General features: G+C 28.2%; 4 protein-coding genes across 13 annotated transcripts; 2 read left to right on the forward strand and 2 right to left on the reverse strand.

The window, feature by feature from the left end:
- Nucleotides 1-22: 22 nt before the first annotated feature.
- LOC138183888 (uncharacterized) lies at nucleotides 23-1668 on the forward strand. Of its 3 annotated transcripts, XM_069121365.1 has the most exons (4): nucleotides 23-66; nucleotides 357-436; nucleotides 553-914; nucleotides 1008-1668. In XM_069121365.1, the coding sequence occupies exons 1-4, from the start codon at nucleotides 38-40 to the stop codon at nucleotides 1575-1577; spliced, it is 1041 nt and encodes a 346-aa protein (XP_068977466.1). In that variant the 5' UTR covers nucleotides 23-37; the 3' UTR covers nucleotides 1578-1668. The 3 variants fall into 3 exon arrangements, with proteins under 3 accessions (XP_068977466.1, XP_068977465.1, XP_068977467.1); XM_069121364.1 differs by lacking the exon at nucleotides 23-66 and having other exon boundaries at nucleotides 258-460; XM_069121366.1 differs by lacking the exon at nucleotides 23-66 and having other exon boundaries at nucleotides 343-495.
- Nucleotides 1669-1683: 15 nt separating this feature from the next.
- On the reverse strand, nucleotides 1684-2917 carry LOC138183889 (uncharacterized). Its single transcript, XM_069121367.1, has 4 exons — nucleotides 2801-2917; nucleotides 2223-2611; nucleotides 1988-2142; nucleotides 1684-1909 (listed from the first exon to the last, which is right to left on the reverse strand). Exons 2-4 carry the CDS (start codon nucleotides 2532-2534, stop codon nucleotides 1810-1812), a joined length of 567 nt encoding a protein of 188 aa, XP_068977468.1. The 5' UTR covers nucleotides 2535-2611; nucleotides 2801-2917; the 3' UTR covers nucleotides 1684-1809.
- LOC138183887 (uncharacterized) lies at nucleotides 2860-5358 on the forward strand. Of its 3 annotated transcripts, none has more exons than XM_069121360.1 (6): nucleotides 2861-3012; nucleotides 3662-4053; nucleotides 4122-4601; nucleotides 4822-4905; nucleotides 4964-5041; nucleotides 5124-5358. In XM_069121360.1, exons 2-6 carry the CDS (start codon nucleotides 3700-3702, stop codon nucleotides 5214-5216), a joined length of 1089 nt encoding a protein of 362 aa, XP_068977461.1. In that variant the 5' UTR covers nucleotides 2861-3012; nucleotides 3662-3699; the 3' UTR covers nucleotides 5217-5358. The 3 variants fall into 3 exon arrangements, with proteins under 3 accessions (XP_068977463.1, XP_068977461.1, XP_068977462.1); XM_069121361.1 differs by having other exon boundaries at nucleotides 2877-3012; nucleotides 3681-4053; XM_069121362.1 differs by lacking the exon at nucleotides 4822-4905 and having other exon boundaries at nucleotides 2860-3012.
- A 1081-nt stretch (nucleotides 5359-6439) lies between these two features.
- mbc (dedicator of cytokinesis protein myoblast city) lies at nucleotides 6440-17155 on the reverse strand. Of its 6 annotated transcripts, none has more exons than XM_069121204.1 (21): nucleotides 17016-17155; nucleotides 16313-16554; nucleotides 15491-16236; nucleotides 15219-15375; nucleotides 14974-15144; nucleotides 14532-14912; nucleotides 14239-14454; nucleotides 13842-14164; nucleotides 13388-13736; nucleotides 12322-12420; nucleotides 11865-12055; nucleotides 11418-11768; nucleotides 11058-11334; nucleotides 10743-10990; nucleotides 10239-10650; nucleotides 9942-10165; nucleotides 9260-9866; nucleotides 9085-9194; nucleotides 8656-8763; nucleotides 7506-7764; nucleotides 6440-7404 (listed from the first exon to the last, which is right to left on the reverse strand). In XM_069121204.1, exons 1-21 carry the CDS (start codon nucleotides 17056-17058, stop codon nucleotides 6946-6948), a joined length of 5973 nt encoding a protein of 1990 aa, XP_068977305.1. In that variant the 5' UTR covers nucleotides 17059-17155; the 3' UTR covers nucleotides 6440-6945. The 6 variants fall into 6 exon arrangements, with proteins under 6 accessions (XP_068977305.1, XP_068977304.1, XP_068977307.1 ...); XM_069121203.1 differs by having other exon boundaries at nucleotides 6441-7404; nucleotides 8656-8781; XM_069121206.1 differs by lacking the exon at nucleotides 8656-8763 and having other exon boundaries at nucleotides 6441-7404.
- Between the last annotated feature and the right edge of the window lie 155 nt (nucleotides 17156-17310).

Consider the following 17310-nt stretch of genomic DNA (forward strand, 5'->3'; position numbering starts at 1 on the left):
CAAAAACCAATTCATCAACTATGCTAGCTCATTTTTCATGATCAAATCATGTGGGAATTACCAAATGTTTAAATTTACGCTCAAATGCTCTCAGTTTTGTTTGAAAAACGAACCTAATTTTTTTACTTCTATAAGATTAATAATCTAATCTATTATTAGAAATTGTTATTATTAATCTAATTATTATCTAATTATTAGAAATATCTAATCTATTCTTACAGATAACTTATTTTTAATGGTAACATATCAGTTATAATAGTTTGCCAGGAAGTGTATACATTTAATTATTTTCATACAGTTTGTATAAATTATATTTATTCATATACGACAGTTTTTAACGAAATGAATTGCTATAGGGGATTCCTCGCTTATTTGCCAATTAAAAAATCTCACCAACGGAATTGGTATAATTATCGAAGAGATCAAGCCAGTGACGGTATGATTGTAGAGGTTAAAAGTTGTAAAGAATTTTAAATACAGTCGTTGCAATAATGGGTAACTATTTTCTATGTATAAATATGTAGTTTCTTTATATAATACATTTACTTTTAGGCAATTCACATAATAAAAATGTTTCGGAGGAGAGAACTACAAAGGTACCTTACGTTAAGCCACCTGCGCCATTTATGACGGAAGAGGAATTCTTCAAAAATTGGAACACTTGGAAAAATAATTTTCTTGCATTTAAAAGAGTGCAGAATAAAAACAATTCTAACAAACAACAATGGGGAAACTTATTATTAAATTTAATGGGTCCAGTTGGACAAGATATTCATAATACATTTGTATTCAATTTTCCAAATGACAAAGAAAATGTAGATATATTAATAGAAAAATTTGAAGAATATTACATATTTTCGGGAAGAAAGAAGATACCTTTAGAAAATGTTTATAAATATGTAGATGACCTACAGGTAAAGACATTTAAAAATTTATAACAAAAATTGTTCTAAGTTGCATACATATGTATAGTACATTTTTAAGCAGTTTATAATTCTCTTTTCTAGTTGATAATCAAAGAAAAAAATATTGAAAATGAAGAAGAATTAATAAAAAAGAAAATTTTTACAGAAATTAATGAACATCAATTTACAAATGCTGCTAAACAATTAATTCCAACATTTATATTTTCTTCTGATTTCAACAAGTTAACATTAAAGGAAATCGCATTTATTTGGAAATTGTATACTGATATCATCAGTTGTTTATGTTGTGGTGGTAATCATTCTTCTGAGAAATGTCCAGCATTAGGAAAACAATGTGTAAAATGTAACAAATGGAATCATTTACCAAGACGATGTCCAACGACTTTCATTTACAATTGCAATTATTGTGGAGGTGATCATATGCGTAAGAAGTGTCCAGCTTTTAATGAAATTTGCACAAAATGCCAGAAATTAAATCATTTTAAGTGGAAATGCCATCTTATTCAAATTGCACAATGTCACTTTTGTGGTTTAAGCCATGCTGCATCTAGATCACTTTGTCCAGCAAAAGATAATGTTTGCTCTATTTGCAAACATATAGGGCATGTTCCTTCAAAATGTAATAAGAAATTTTATACACATAAACATTAGAATGGTAATACTCTTTCATATAATTGAATTGAAGAATGCTTTCCTATACTTATTATGCATCAAAAATATGAGTAAATATTAAACACTAAAAGCACATTAATCAAAGTATCTGTTCATAACAATTTATTAACAATTTTATACATACTTTAATACATAAGAAAATATAATATACTTTTTATTACAAGTATATATTTATGTATGTTCACAACTGAATTTGAAATAATATATTTTATCAAATGTTTATCTCTTTCTTTGTAACTCGTTTGTTTTCCTTTTTCATTTTATCCCATTGTAACTGTAACATATTACTTTGTCCTTTGGTACGGTAGTAGCTAAACATTAGTAACATTAATAATAAGATAAGCATTAGTAATTATTTATTCTCATTTCTTATAGACAAGTATTCTTACTGGCGATATTCTGAACGTGCAATTATGCTTAATGACGCCATTAGATTCCATGTACCCACAACATCTTGTACTGGAACCAAATGAGAAGCCTCTAAAACATTTTCTAATCCTTCCTTCTTTAAAGTTCCATATATTTTAAATATACTGCATTTTTTCTGAAAAAAAATTATTCGTGTCATAATTACATTACAAAAACAAGCAAGAAATAAATAATCTTTAAAAGTAAAAATCTTACCCATATTGGACAATATATATCATTTGAATCTTTAATGTATATATCTCCAACTTTTAAAATTTTGAGGCTAACAGAAAATGCAGAATTATTTCCAGGTGTCACAGATAAAAGTGTAGCAAACGTTTCAGTTTTTGGAATAAGTTTTCCTACTGTTTGTATTGTTTTAATCCCATTTGTCTCGTAATCTTCGAAAGAAATATGTATAAGAATGTTCTCCACTAGCATAGGAACATACGGAGTACCATTATATATCACATTGTTTCGTGAGGATAAGGAAATTCTCCAATCTTCCAAATCATGTACCTCATCCATTTTATATTAACGTTTCTATTCAAAATTGTAACTCCAAATCCAAATACTTTTTGAGATTCTCCTACTGCTAACTTAACCTAAAACATAAATTAAATAAGATGAAACATAAGCTTGACCTAATAAATAATCATCTTTGACATTAATTGATATTCACAGAAAAATGATAATCACTAAGAAAACTATGTTTAATAATATATTATTCTATTCTCATCATATTTTAAAACTATTTAAAGTTTATAGTAATTTGATTTAAATTTGTTACCAACATTAAAATTAATAAGTCAACTTAAAGCTTTTTACAATGTTGACACACATGATTAATCATTTTTTTTCAAGTCGTAAAGTAGGCACACTTAAATAGGTAGGGAAATACCCTTCAGAAAAGAAATCATTGATACGACGAAGTCATATTGTAATAAGCTATAAAAGTGAGAGATTGTGTTCATGTGACATTGTGCAACACATTTTTGATAATCAGGTACGTAATTATATGTCTTTGATCATTATAAAATATAATATATGCAGAAAAAAACTAATTTTTTATTGTATAATAATAAATTATATGTCACATAATTATAAAAATATATACAACATAACAAACATTACATATATAAAATAAATGTTAAATAAATTGATAATATTTTCAAATCTTTTCTGAGAAGGTATTCATAATTTTACAATATAATATGTCAAATAAAATAACTTAAATCATGATCGATCCGGAATTTTCCTGATAATTGACACCATCATATTGAATGATACGCAGTAAAAATGCTAAAAACGTGTGGGAATTTGTGCAAAACGGGGAAGCTGGAAAATTCGGGTTCGGTAAACAAATTGTAGGACCCTTTTACACTTTGACAAGTACCAGTCACAATGACTGGTATTGGTATAAATAACCATGATACAAAATTATTTTGATTTTAAGTAAATAAAAAAATAAAATAAAATTCATTATATTATCCTTTAGTTTTCGCTGTAAAAGTCATTACATCATTACAAATAAAGTACCAAGAAGTAGAAATTTTAAAATAAAATTATAAAATCAGTCATTTTTACTGGTGTGTTAGTTCTAACGTTAACACTATTTCTATAGTAATGTCATACTTAAAATGAAATTTTTTCAGTTTTGTGCTGATATTGTAGATAATAAATTACTATCAACATGGATATATATGTACGACCTCCAGAGCCTTTATCTGATAATGGAGATATGATCCAAAATTGGCAAAAATGGAGAAATGATTTCATGATATTTATGAAAGCAAGTAATTCTATAAACAAAGAACGGGATTATCAAGCTTATCTTTTAAGAACTTACATAGGAAAGATTGGTCAAAATGTTATAGAAAAAATTGTTTCAAAACCTTTGAAAGAGAGAGATGACATGAATATATTATTAGCAAAACTTGATAAATACTTTCTTTCCCCTAAAAATGAAGTTATAGAAAGATATAACTTTTTTAAGTCACGCAAAAACTCCAATGTCTCTATTGAAAATTATATTGTTTATTTGAAAGTAAGTTAATTTTGAAAAACTATATATATTTTTTAATGCACTTTTTCTATGTATCTGTTAATTTCTAGAATAAAGCAAAAACTTGTAATTTTGGAAATATGACAGACAGCATAATTAGGGACAAATTAATTATTGAGTTTGATAATAAACAAATGAGACAGAAGCTGTTTAATATAAAAAATCTTAATTTATCAGGATTTATATCAATTTTTAATGAACATAAATCTGCCATGCAAAAGAGGAAACAGAATACAAACCAAAATAGAAAACAGAATACAAACCAAAATAGAAAACAGATAGATGACAATAATATTAAGATTGATAGTGTATCTGCTAAGAATGTTACACATTCTGATAAAGAGACTAGTAATTCAAATAAGAATGAAGAACGGGTAAGAAGACAAAATAAAAAAAACTGTAGCAAATGTAATCAGAGGCATCCTATGCAAGCCTGTCCTGCTTGGGATCTTAAATGTGAAAAATGTTACAAATATAATCACAACACTAATTGTTGTCCAGTTCAGCCTACAGACACTGAAAAAATGAAAGTATGTATAAATCCATAATTTACTATAGTTAATATATGTATTAAACTTGTTTTTTCACTTTATTAACATAACATTTTTATTTTGATAAATTTAAAAAAGGAAGCAAGTATTCCTATTAATGTGTATCTACAATGGATAAGTAATGATGACAAATGAAAGAGTACTCCTTGTATCATTTATTTATGTCTAAATAAAAAAGTAATAAAAAATTCTTTTGTAGCATCCCACTGCTCCACCACTTTCTGATATTGACCACATGTTGTATCCAAATTTAGATCATGTCAAAACCTGTCAGGAGACACTGGTACGATTTAAAACAAAAAGAGAATGAATAAAAGTTAAACAACGATTTCTATTTTCAGAACACAAAGGAATGGTCATGGATGGAAAATGGGTCTAGAATATCAAATGAAAATTTGCAAAGAAGTCAGGCATCATCGGTAAGCAGTTTTTTGAAACATTTGTATCGTAATATCTAATTGAATTATTAAAATTATTAAAACTTTCCTGTTTTCATGAAAGCCTCCAAGCACAAGACAAAAGACAATGGAAACTTCTAATGTCAAGGAAGATCAAATTCCTGCAGTATCTAAAGATAACTGCCGACTATCATAAGGAAATATATGGAGAATATTGTAATATTATTATAAAATAATTTCTTAAATTCTTTTAGCTTTAATAAAAACCAGAATTGTCAATAAGTGATAAATAAAGGATTTTATTATATCTAACAGTAAATAAATTTAAATTTTGACAATATGTTATTACATTGGTCCCTAAATTAAATTTAAGTTAATCAATGTGAACACTAAGGAGAGTAAATGGCACGATAAATACGAATTATAATAAATTAACTTTCTCTTACATGATTATTAAAAAGTCAATTATAGCCAAATGTATAATTGTACAAATATATAATTGTAGTAATTTCTTGTTTACCATTAATTTGAAAAAAACGAATTTATTTGTTTTTGTTTTATGTGAATAATGCGTAATATAACATTTCTTAAATGACACATACAACCTATTAACAAAATAAATAAAGCACTAATCTCTTTGGTATGAGACTCACATAATAATCGCAATTTAAAAAATTGTATAATATTTTATAATCGAAGAAACGTTTGCTTTTTCTTACAAATTTGTTATACGTTTGCATGTCAAAAACAAAAACACAATAATCCTGTCGAATGATGTAGTGCTTTATAACAAATTTGTATAATTGTGTAAAAATACATAAAAATTTGTTTTATTATAAAATATTCTGTCATGATATATAAAAATGGAGTAAATAAACATGCTATAAACTCTATAGTATACTGATCGTGTACTGCATACAAAGTGACTTATTTTTTTATTTCAGGATTATATAAAATTAAGTCTTCATTGTTTTAAATAATTTAACATTTTAAACATCATCTTGTCAACTGATCCGTAAAAACAAACTTTTAATTTATATTAGTTCATCACAATAAATTGGTAATGCTTAGGTAATAGTTAGGTATTAATAATACTATGGTATATATATAAAATCAAGTTTTCAAAGAAAACAGATATTAAAAAATTATTTTAGATTTAAAAACAGCTTTCTAAATTTTATCTATGTTAAAAAAGATTAGCAACAATAACAGTATAATTTGTTCAAAAATGTTATTACAGCGAAAATCCAATAAACACGTATTATAAAAATTTATAAAAATACGCAGTAAAAATTCTAATATCTGCTTCTTAATAAACATATTATACATAACTATATATATATATATATATATATATATATATATATATATATATCGTAATGAGTATAAAGTCTTCTATAAATGAAAGACTTTGATATCAATGGCATTAGTAAATATGCTCAATATGTTAATTAACATTTGTGAATACAAGTATATTCCAAACTTATACTTCTATGAATGTATTTATAAAATATAAAGTGAAGAATTTATAATATATATGCATATATAAAGATGTTTTTCCATGTATAAGTATAAAATTATAAATTGTAAATTTTTTTTAAAAATTGTTATACCTTTATCATATTTAATTATTAATATATTCAATTTATTCAAAAATTTCTCGATTGGATGGAGTAAAGGTAAAAGTATAAAATTAAATCTAATTCTCAATACTTTTGTCATGTTACTGAAAATATGTTGAACTACTACTATTCTGTTATCTTTAACAGTGATAGATGGTTTTTTACTTTACAAAAAGAAAAGGTACATAATAAAATGTAAATGGTAACTTTTTAATTTCCTACTGTAACTAGAGCCTATATGTATAAACATTATATGTAATTTTCAGTATACTGGCAAGACATATAATCATCAAACAATTTGAATCAAGTTACGGATGGGTCTTGACTAAAATTATCTATATCTGAAGAAAGAATGAGTTTGTTTAAGCTATAAGGCGGCCTTTTTGGCTTCGGAGGTGGAGTGGGTGGCTTCGTTTGAATGTCAAGATCGTCTGTAGGGGTTGGAAGTTTGTTTTTTGACCATTGTCCTAAAGATCGATTAAAGTTATTTACACTACTTGTTCCACAATGCTGAACAGGCAATTCTTCTGGAAGATTACAATAATCAGCCTCGCGTGTTTTCATAGGTAAGGGTGGTGGTGGGTCATCTTCAGACGCTGTACTGTCTGTAGTACCAATACTATCTCTATTTCCTTTCCCTAAACTACTTGAATCCATTCCATTGTTTATGTTCCTTAAATAATGTTGAGATTGCCCAGATAAACGATTACTTATTCTTCTTTCCTTTTCTACTTCCGACCTCAAAGGACGTTTAGGTGTTAGCTAAACAAGAATTATATTACTATTACTATTATTATCATCATAATCATCATCATTATTATTATGATCTAATGTTACCAACTACCATTATACTGAAATATTACCTCTTGACGAAGTTCGAATATTGGAGTAGTAGGAAAACTGGACATTAATGGAGTGACAGGGGACGACGTAATTTGTGGTACATCTGCTGTAGTATACCACTGACTCGTCGGCTGATCACTTTTTGTTGATGCAACTGAATCACTCTTGCGTGAACTTCTTCGTTTTGAATCTTTCTTTTTATTTGTCCCTGGACTTGGACTTCCTAATGCCTTTTGTAGAGATGCAGTTGATAATATGTGTGAACGTATTGAACAATTCCTGCACAATAGTAATTTTTATTACAAATTTAATTTTATGAATATATATATCTCAAAGATATGTATTAATATAATTCTACTGTAATAACACATTATTTACCTATTTAGCATGATAATCGGTTGTGTTATAGAAGTTGTTTTACTCAAGGACATACATGGTAATACAACAAAAAGTACAAAAAAATATCATGCAAATAAATAATAAATAGTAAAAGAGAAAGAAGAAGTAATATGTACAAATATAATTTTTTAAATATATATGTACATATGTGGTATTTCTTAAATGTTTTATACTTAATTTCTAAAAGCGTTTTTATAAAATTATAATTAATTTAACTAAATAATACTAAAATAATTAAAATAATTTTAGAATAATAAGCTGATTAACATATATTAGGCAATAGGCAAAATATATATAAATATATAAAAAAATAAGTAGGATATAAATAAAAATTTGTACATATATATACACATGTACATATACAGAAACTGCTATGCGCGAAGGAAGGATAATAGGATACTGTGTTTATCAGGCCCAACAGCTAAATTCCTGAAATTACATATGTATGTGTTATTCTAATATTCATTCGTAATATTGAAGATTAGATAAAATTATATAAGTATTTTTTAATTAATGTTTAACTATATTTCTCCTTTCAAACTAAATAATTGGTACATCCATTTATTTAATGATAATCGTGCTATCAACAAAAAATTAGTATAAATATTTAATATATGATAGCGCTGATAAATCATATTGATGCTAGGTCTACAAATAGTTGATATAAAATAATAATAAATGAAATAATAATAAAAATGAGAGATGAAAAGACTTTCAGAAATTAATTAATGCTATAATTATATTTACACATCACCATTCTAATATCTTTACCTTGACAAACTGACGTTTTGAGTACCAGATGAAGGTGTACTGTTGTTAAAATTGAATGAGGCGAGCGACTTGAATGTTGCAACTTGGGATCTTGTAAGAGAGGATACCCTGGAGTGAGTTCCACAGCTGAATGAGATAATTACAAAGTAACCACGTAACATTACAATAAAAAAATGTGGGGAAACTTACATAGGATATCTTTTTGCCTATTCTTATATGAAATATGTGTTACACATTTCAGGGTATTTTCAGTTTCACATACATATTAATCTTCACTAATGTAAATAGTATTTAAAAAAAAATGTGATCATAATCTCATACCAAAGTTAACACCGTTTAATAACATAGTAATAAATCAGTGAAATTGTTAGTTACAAATAATAGCAATATTTGCAGCAAATTACGCAAATAAGTGTGTACATTACTTACTCTGAATTCATAATATGTGATTCAGATAATCGATTATTCTCGCCTCTCGAACTTTGATGTCTTCTCATCATAACAGGTTGAGTTAAGCTTTCAATTTGTAGATCGCATGTCTGCAATTCATGTATAATTAATTTTTTCAAAAAATTCCTTTTTATAAAATGATATCTAAATTTACCCTTTTCCCATATTTCGCCTCTACTTGATTCCGCATTGATGTAAAACATTGCTCTAAACGTTGATGAAACGGAGTCAATTCAGGCGGAGCACGTACTTTATGTAATTGGACACCAACACTCAGTAATGGAATTTGTTCAGCGATTAACCCCTCTAGTTTCAAAAGATCGGAACTTTCTTCTGGATGAGCACTGCGATATTCAGAATTAAGGAACGCTTTCTCATAATTATCTATACCACCCATTACCGCTGGATCTAATATACCATTTAGTTTCATACTAAGCGGATTTAGCGGAATATTATTATCAGCTCTGTGTGCTAAGATTAAATCTCTTAGTGTAGTATTTGTAGCTTCCATTGTTTCAATTGCATTGCGAAGAGGACTAACTAAATAGGTTTCACTAGATGTAACAGGAAAGCATCTAAGAATGCCTGGCAGAGGATGACTCGTAACGAGTACTGTTCTTTCTAACCATAGTGAAGCAAACTCGTTATTGGTAACAGTATTCGTTTCTTTATCACCAGAATTTGCAGTAATAGAGGTTAAATCTTTCTTTGGTGCTGGTCTTGAAAATCGAAAACGTTGAACGTCGTTCACTCGATGATATCTTAAATGTGAGAAAGAAAACAGACTTTAAATTTCATGTTATAAACTTACTGTATATTATTTAATCATATTTTACCTCAAAACTGCTTCTGCTGTTATAGGTTTCCCACTAAGACGATGTCTCTTTTCATCCATTAATGGATCTACTCTATTAATTTGGACGTATTGATGATTGGATTCTAGCATTTCCGAAGTAGGAGGAGACAATTTGTTCATTTGTTCTGCATTTGGTAACTGATTTAATGTTCGTGAACAAAAATCACTGAGACGCTCATACTCTTTTCCACGATAAATAAATACCTATGATTAATGATCAATAACTAATAATAATCAAATAATTAATTAAAAGGTACACAAATATTTCATGACATACCTTATTTTGTAAAAATGCCGGGTGACCACGTCCATAATACGCAACTCTAAAATATTCAGGCTCAGGTCTTAGTTGTTTTACTATTGAGTCATAAAACTTTGCCATGCGAGTCAATAATACAGAAAGTTGTAAATAATCAAATGTCTCTTCTTCGTATTGTGTAACTAATTCTTTACATACTGCAAGTGCACATTCCCACATTTTACCTTTATCAAAGTATTCGATCATATCATTATATAATGCCTCTTTTAATTCACGATGCGTTTGACACGCTAAATATCTATGCGATCTTAAAAGTGGCGGTAATGGTTGATCACTCCAAGCTAGTAATTGACTATGAAGTTTCAAAGAATATGCTGCTTCAGTGTAATTGTCACACTCCAAATGTAGCTCACAAAGCTTATTCACATATCTGTAAAATAAACATTTCATTTAGCATTTGTTTAATTTTTTAGAAACAATGTAATGAGTTTTAATTAACAAAACTGTTAACTGCATATATACCTAATATACATTTCTTTTCTATTTATTTCAGAGTAAAATTCTAGTAAGTTTACAATACACAGCATTCTATGTTCCTGAGACTCGGCATGTATGATATCACGATATTGTAATAGGCGTTCCATAAGTTTAGCTACTGTATCAACAAAGCGTAATCCTTGTTCTCGCATAGTTGAGTGCTTTTCACAAAGATTACCCATTACTTGAATCCAAAGCAAACGAAATTGTTCATCTCCCCTGCCTCCTTCAACCTATTGGAATGTACATAAAAAATGATAAATGAATGAATAAATTAAAAATATGTACATTATAACATACCAATATATCTAATTTTGCAATCATTTCATTTTCATATTCTGTAAAATTAGCTTTTATGTGAGCCGGATCACGTTTAGTATCACCATATCCTTCAACAATACGTGAACTATAAAATTCACATTGCATCATATCAAAAAATATAGGAATAGTAGCTTTTCTTAATTCAGTTTCTGGAATTAATGCCATTTCTAATATTGCTCCAACTAAACCCGGAACAAACAATATCTTATGCTGTCCTAAATTAAACCACATTGATCGTATTTCAAACGCTGTTTCTCTACAGAAGTAAAAGAAGATATTTTAATACTTGTTACACATTTGAAAAATAAACTAATTTGATATCCCAAGCTATATTCATACCTTCGCATATCATTATAGCGCAAAACAATACGATTGCGTTTTGATGGCGTGAATGTTTCCAACTGTAAGGCTGGCTGAGTCAAAAACGCAATTGCACAATGAAAAAAATTGGACCAAGCTTGCTGTTCAAAATCAGTAAAAAAATAATCCCTAATAGTGCCCGAGAAATAACGCAATGACTTTAAAATTATACTATTTTGAAGCATAATCATTTCGCACCAATCTCCTGAAAATACACTTTTCGATACTAAATCTTTAAATACTAATAATATTTCCATGAGGAAATCAAGCAAATCAAATTTAGTTCCAAAGTGATTTATATAAATTTCGTAATGATGTTGTGTCATTTGTCTGAAATATATATTTTATATTAAACACTCAGATCCTGTTCTTTTAAAAAAAATTTATATTTTTACGTTTTTCAAATAAAAATTTTACTATTTTTACCTGAATATTGCTAACATAACTGAAACTAAATTTCCTACTAATGGATTTTCTCTATCCATTGATATAACTGTCTGTATAATGGTCCGTAGAGCAGTAAGCATAATTTCTTTCACATCCTGTATAGTGCTTCCTATATCTTTCCTAAATGTTAATTCCAGGATGTCAGATAAAATCTTAACACACAATTCTACCTACATAAACATAAAATAAAAACATGTTCCTCATCACTATTATAGATTATCTATAAATATTCTTGTAAAAATAATTAGGTACAACAAAAAAAAAGAAAAAAATTAAACAACACAACAATAAACACCATTCCTGAAAATCTAACATAAAATACTTATCATAAGTAGATCACTGTATCTTTCATGACATCATTAACCATCGTGCCAGTAATCCAAAATTTACTTGCAAGTAACGCGCTCGAGTTCACGATGTATATTTCAACAATTACCTCTTCAGAGTAGCCACGGTGCTGGTTGAGTCGGTGTCGTTTTTCGCCGAGCAGCCTGGCTACCTTCGCCACGCTATTTCCAGGCGTACTTGACAGCCCCTTTTATAGGCCAATAACCAAAACCAAACCAAACACAAAAATGAAATAGCCCTATGTTAGTGAGAATATAATGCCAATTTATGCATAAAAAAATATAGTTACATCCTTAACATTGTCCATCACCTAAGGAAAATTGCATTATAAGACTGCATGCAAGAAGAATGCAGTGCCCCAAGCAATAGAACAGTTATGAAAGAGCTGAGAAACTACAACAAATACTAGAATTCCTATAAAGATACTTTTCAAAGAGTTATTCCATTTCTTACTTTGAGAATATATGTTCTTATAATATCCAATCTGAACATGAATAAGATGAGAAGATAGACACAAAAGGAATAACTTACACTTTATGAATGCCTTTAGAGTAGCTGGAAATACTATTTTATGATTACATGCTATAACAGGAAATTTGATTTAATTCTCATGCTGTAGTAAAATTTTGTAGAGGATGTCTTTGATTTCATTATATTTCTTTCTGTTATTTCAATTTCAAATTTACTATCTAATAGAATATTATTTTACAATATTATATGTCTAATATAATTAAATATATTACAAAAATAAAGACATCCTGGCTTAAAGAATAATACAAGATTGATGAAATTCACAGAAAGATGCGTGGCGGGAGGATGTCAGGCTGCACGGAAAGCACAAATAATGACACTATTCACAAATTGTGTGTAAGAATGTTTTAAATGCAAATCGAAAGCTCCGCTCACATTTTAGCTATATCAAATATGCAACATATATTTGCTTTTTAAGCTTGATCACGATAATATTAATATGAACGAAGCTTTAACAAAAATGACGTTACTCAAAATAAATTTTACATTTAAGAAATCACCATGATACATTTAGATGTAATAGCACTTTTAAATTATTTCATATGTACTTCAATAAATAATAATTCGCTCTTTTCACATTAAAGTTAATAAATCGTAATGATCAATGACATGACATATCTTACCTCTTCTTTAGCTTCCAATAAATCACGAACCAAAATAGTAATTCTAGGTAACAGAATTGCTCTGCATTCTGCGCTTAAAAAAAGGGGGCTATGAACAATATCATTCACTGTCATCATTTTCTGTTTAGTTAATCTTCCTACTGGTAAAGTAACTAATAAGTCAGTCAAAATTGTGCTCAGCTGCTTGCCACTATATACTCGTAGCAAATGGGGTATAGTAGTTGGTAAATATTTCAAGCATGCTCCTTGAACTAATAAAGTACTATCTGTTTCGTGCCTCATGAGTTCAACTATAGATCTCAATAATTCTGTTAAAGTTTGGGAGAATTCCTCTTCATCTTGATTTAACCTGTTGTAAAATAAATAATATATATGATAACACATTTTTAGTACATTTCTAGTATATGATAATGTATGAATATAGTCGAGATAATGTAAGAAAAGTAAAGCATACGCAGTAAATAAAAGACGAGATTCTACAACAAATCTCATGCAGTATTGAAGACTTTTCATTGTCTTGAGTAATATATCACGTTCTTGTCCATCATTATTAGTTGCATTATCTATACGTTTACGTAATACACTAATCAATTTTTTGTATGCGAGTGTTGCAGAGAAACTCTCAGAAATATACAAATCCATTACTGGTTGAAAATGTTGGTATTTTCTATCAGACACAAGCCCAATAATATATAATAAACATTCAAACACCATATCATCATAAACGTCACTATCTGAATTACTCATTAATATGTTAAACAAAGCATCTAAAACATCCTAAAAACAAATTTTTGTATAGTAATATTTATACTTTGTATTCATATATTACATAATATAGAAAATTAACTAACCTGTAGGAACTTCACTACTTCTTCACCATCAACTTTCATTAAAGCAATCAGAGATTCTCTTAAATTTGTATTGTGTGATGCCCAATTCAATAAACCTAATAAATCTACATTTTGCGTTAATTTTGTTGAACAAATATTAGTCGCTATCAGAAAACTGTCTTTACTACTTAAAGTAAGCGCTCCTAATGTCGGTTTTTTTTCTAAATTTAATTCAACCTATAATTAAGAATACATAAATTTTGCAATATATTTATGTGTAAAAACAGTTAAATTTTTTGCAATATTAGTTTTACCAATTCACCCCTTGTAGATGGCAATTTCAAATATGAAATATCAATTTCTTCATATTTCTTTTGGTCTAATTTATAAACTAGTAGCTCATGCTGTATATCTTGCAATGTTGTTCCATTACGCTGCATCAATTTCACATAACTTAAGGCAAAAGGTTTTTCAGATTTATCTTTTGCTTCATTTGAACTTCGATGTTTAAATGTAAATTTTAAATGTGCTTGTTTAAATTCTTCAATCGGAATAGCAATTTTAAATGTTTCACACCATCTAGGTTTATCTTCATGATAATAAATAACACTATGATATTCATCAATAGGTGAAGCTCCACCACCTAATGTCATAACTCCTGGTATTGGTACACCAAACTCATTGCATACTTTAACCTACCAAAAAATAAGTTAATAATATACTTGAAAATATCATTCATTTTTAAATAATACTAACTGTAACTTCAACATTTTTATCTGTAGACTTTGATCCTTTATTAAATTCACCACTAATCAATGTGAGGTACAAATCATTCCTCACATCACCTGGTAAAATAACTTCTGGAAATCCCATTTTTCTTGCAATAGCAACATTACCAAGTACTAGATGTGGATTTTCATCACGTACCTAATATTAAATTCTTCATAAATATTAAAATATATTTTTAAATCTCATTATTTATCAAGTAATTTTCTATTTACTTGTTTTGGATCTCCCCTAAGCAACTTTAAGCTAGCCCATAAACCTTGACCACCAGCAGAGCTGCCACTATTGCCATTACTACTTTTTTGAATATTTATTTCTTTTTGGGAAAGAATTCTACGTAATGTACCGTCCAAACTTTCTTTCTCACAACATCTGGAGCAATGAAAAGAAACCCAACAAAACGATCTATTTTAACTGTATTCATAAGAGGTTTCTTATGAAACAGTTTATATTCAGAATATAAATCCTAACAAAATTTCATACTTACTGTACAAATGGAATAAAATGATGATGATCTGAATCACCCTCAAGTTTACCAGTAATGTATAAAGTAATATCCATTGCTGCTACACCAAATGGTCTTCTCATATTTTCAGTATTTTTGACTTTTTGACTAGTTTGTGCTACACTTGAACGTCGATGATCAGCATCTTTAGCTTCCATACCTCCTACTCTAATTACATAACAAACTAAGTAAACTTTATCTCTAGTTAAATCTCGAGAACCAAGGTCTGTAAATAAAACTCTAAGATTGTGTAATTGATCTATGTCTCTGGCAAGTCCTTCCTTGCTCCATGACACAACATAATTTTCAGTAATAGCTTTCATTTCTCTCCCATCGTACAAAGTTAATAACAATTCTACATCTTCTGCCATTTTACATACAAAGTTTCTTACACTAATAAAAAAGATATGTGAGTATACTGGTGCTTGTGGTTTTGAAGGCTTATGTTTTGTATCATTAGCTGCCTTTCTTATTCTTTCTGCAGCTGTTTCATGATGATAATATAATTGAATTGTACTTGTTTCTTCAGGACTAAGAACATTCCCTTGATCATCACGTACAACCATATCCATGCCCAATAATTGATTACCAGTATCAATTCTAGCTGTTGCTAATCTTTTCACATCCTTTAATTCATCTACTGTCAATGTGCCACTTAGAATTTTGCTTCTATATCCTATTAACTCCAAAATCTGTTGTTGCATTGTTCTGAAGTGCATAGAGTGAATCTATACATGACAAAAATTATGTTATATTAAACATAATTTTACTAATTAAATATTTTATTATTCTGTATATACTAACTACATATAGATGCTTCCAATGTTGTCCCCATTCTCGTAAAACATTAGTGATTTCATGTATTAAACAGTCCATATTCACTGATTGTTGTAAAATATGTATATAAGATTTTGGGAAAATCCCACATGTCCCTTTAAATTTACTACGTCCATAATACCAATCTCCATATTCTTCTAATATCTGTACCATTTCTCCAACAGTCAATCGCATTGCATAAGGAGTCCCATGTACAAAGTTATGTATGGCTACAATTAATAATAAACAGTTAAGATCACTAGCAAGTGTTATTCTAAATATAATGTTTTAATATTTCAATTAATCAAAATATAGCATTAATGTGATTTTCATTACAGATACAAGAAACAGAAAGATATTAAATAAAGATATTAAATATTTAATTGACATGTACTTTCCATGTATATATATACATATATATCCGTATATATACATACCGTGTAGTTATTATATAAATGATAATGTCATGAACAATTACAGTTTCGGTAATATCCGCCATTTAATTAACTATTTTCAAAGAATCTAAGTAATATATTCACATTTAACATTTAGATACTTGTAATCAAAATAACCAGCGAAATTATTATAAATTAATATTTCGCGCGCAAACAGAAACTAAAATTTTATCTGATTGGGGCACCTCCCAGGATGTTAGATCTTACAAAGGCTAAATTAGCGATTTATTTCTTACCAACTCCTAAATGTTCTTTAACTTGCTTCCATGCCATTGTCATTTTAATTAAAAGCTTATTATAACAAGGTATGTACACTAATTACATTTCGATACGCACATTTGTTGTACGAACAAAATACGACTTTTTTATCTTGACATCTAACACAACTATAATGCAAAACAAGATGACCAGTGCTTGGATGTTATCACGATGATGAGAACACGAAGACCACAAGTACACCACGAAATATGTTCTACCTTATAGATATTCAAATGTACTGTATATTTTTTCACATCAGAAACCACGAAAAAT

The sequence above is a fragment of the Bombus flavifrons genome, chromosome 10, assembly GCF_040668555.2.
Source record: "Bombus flavifrons isolate JBK064 chromosome 10, iyBomFlav1_principal, whole genome shotgun sequence".
NCBI lineage: Eukaryota > Metazoa > Arthropoda > Insecta > Hymenoptera > Apidae > Bombus > Bombus flavifrons.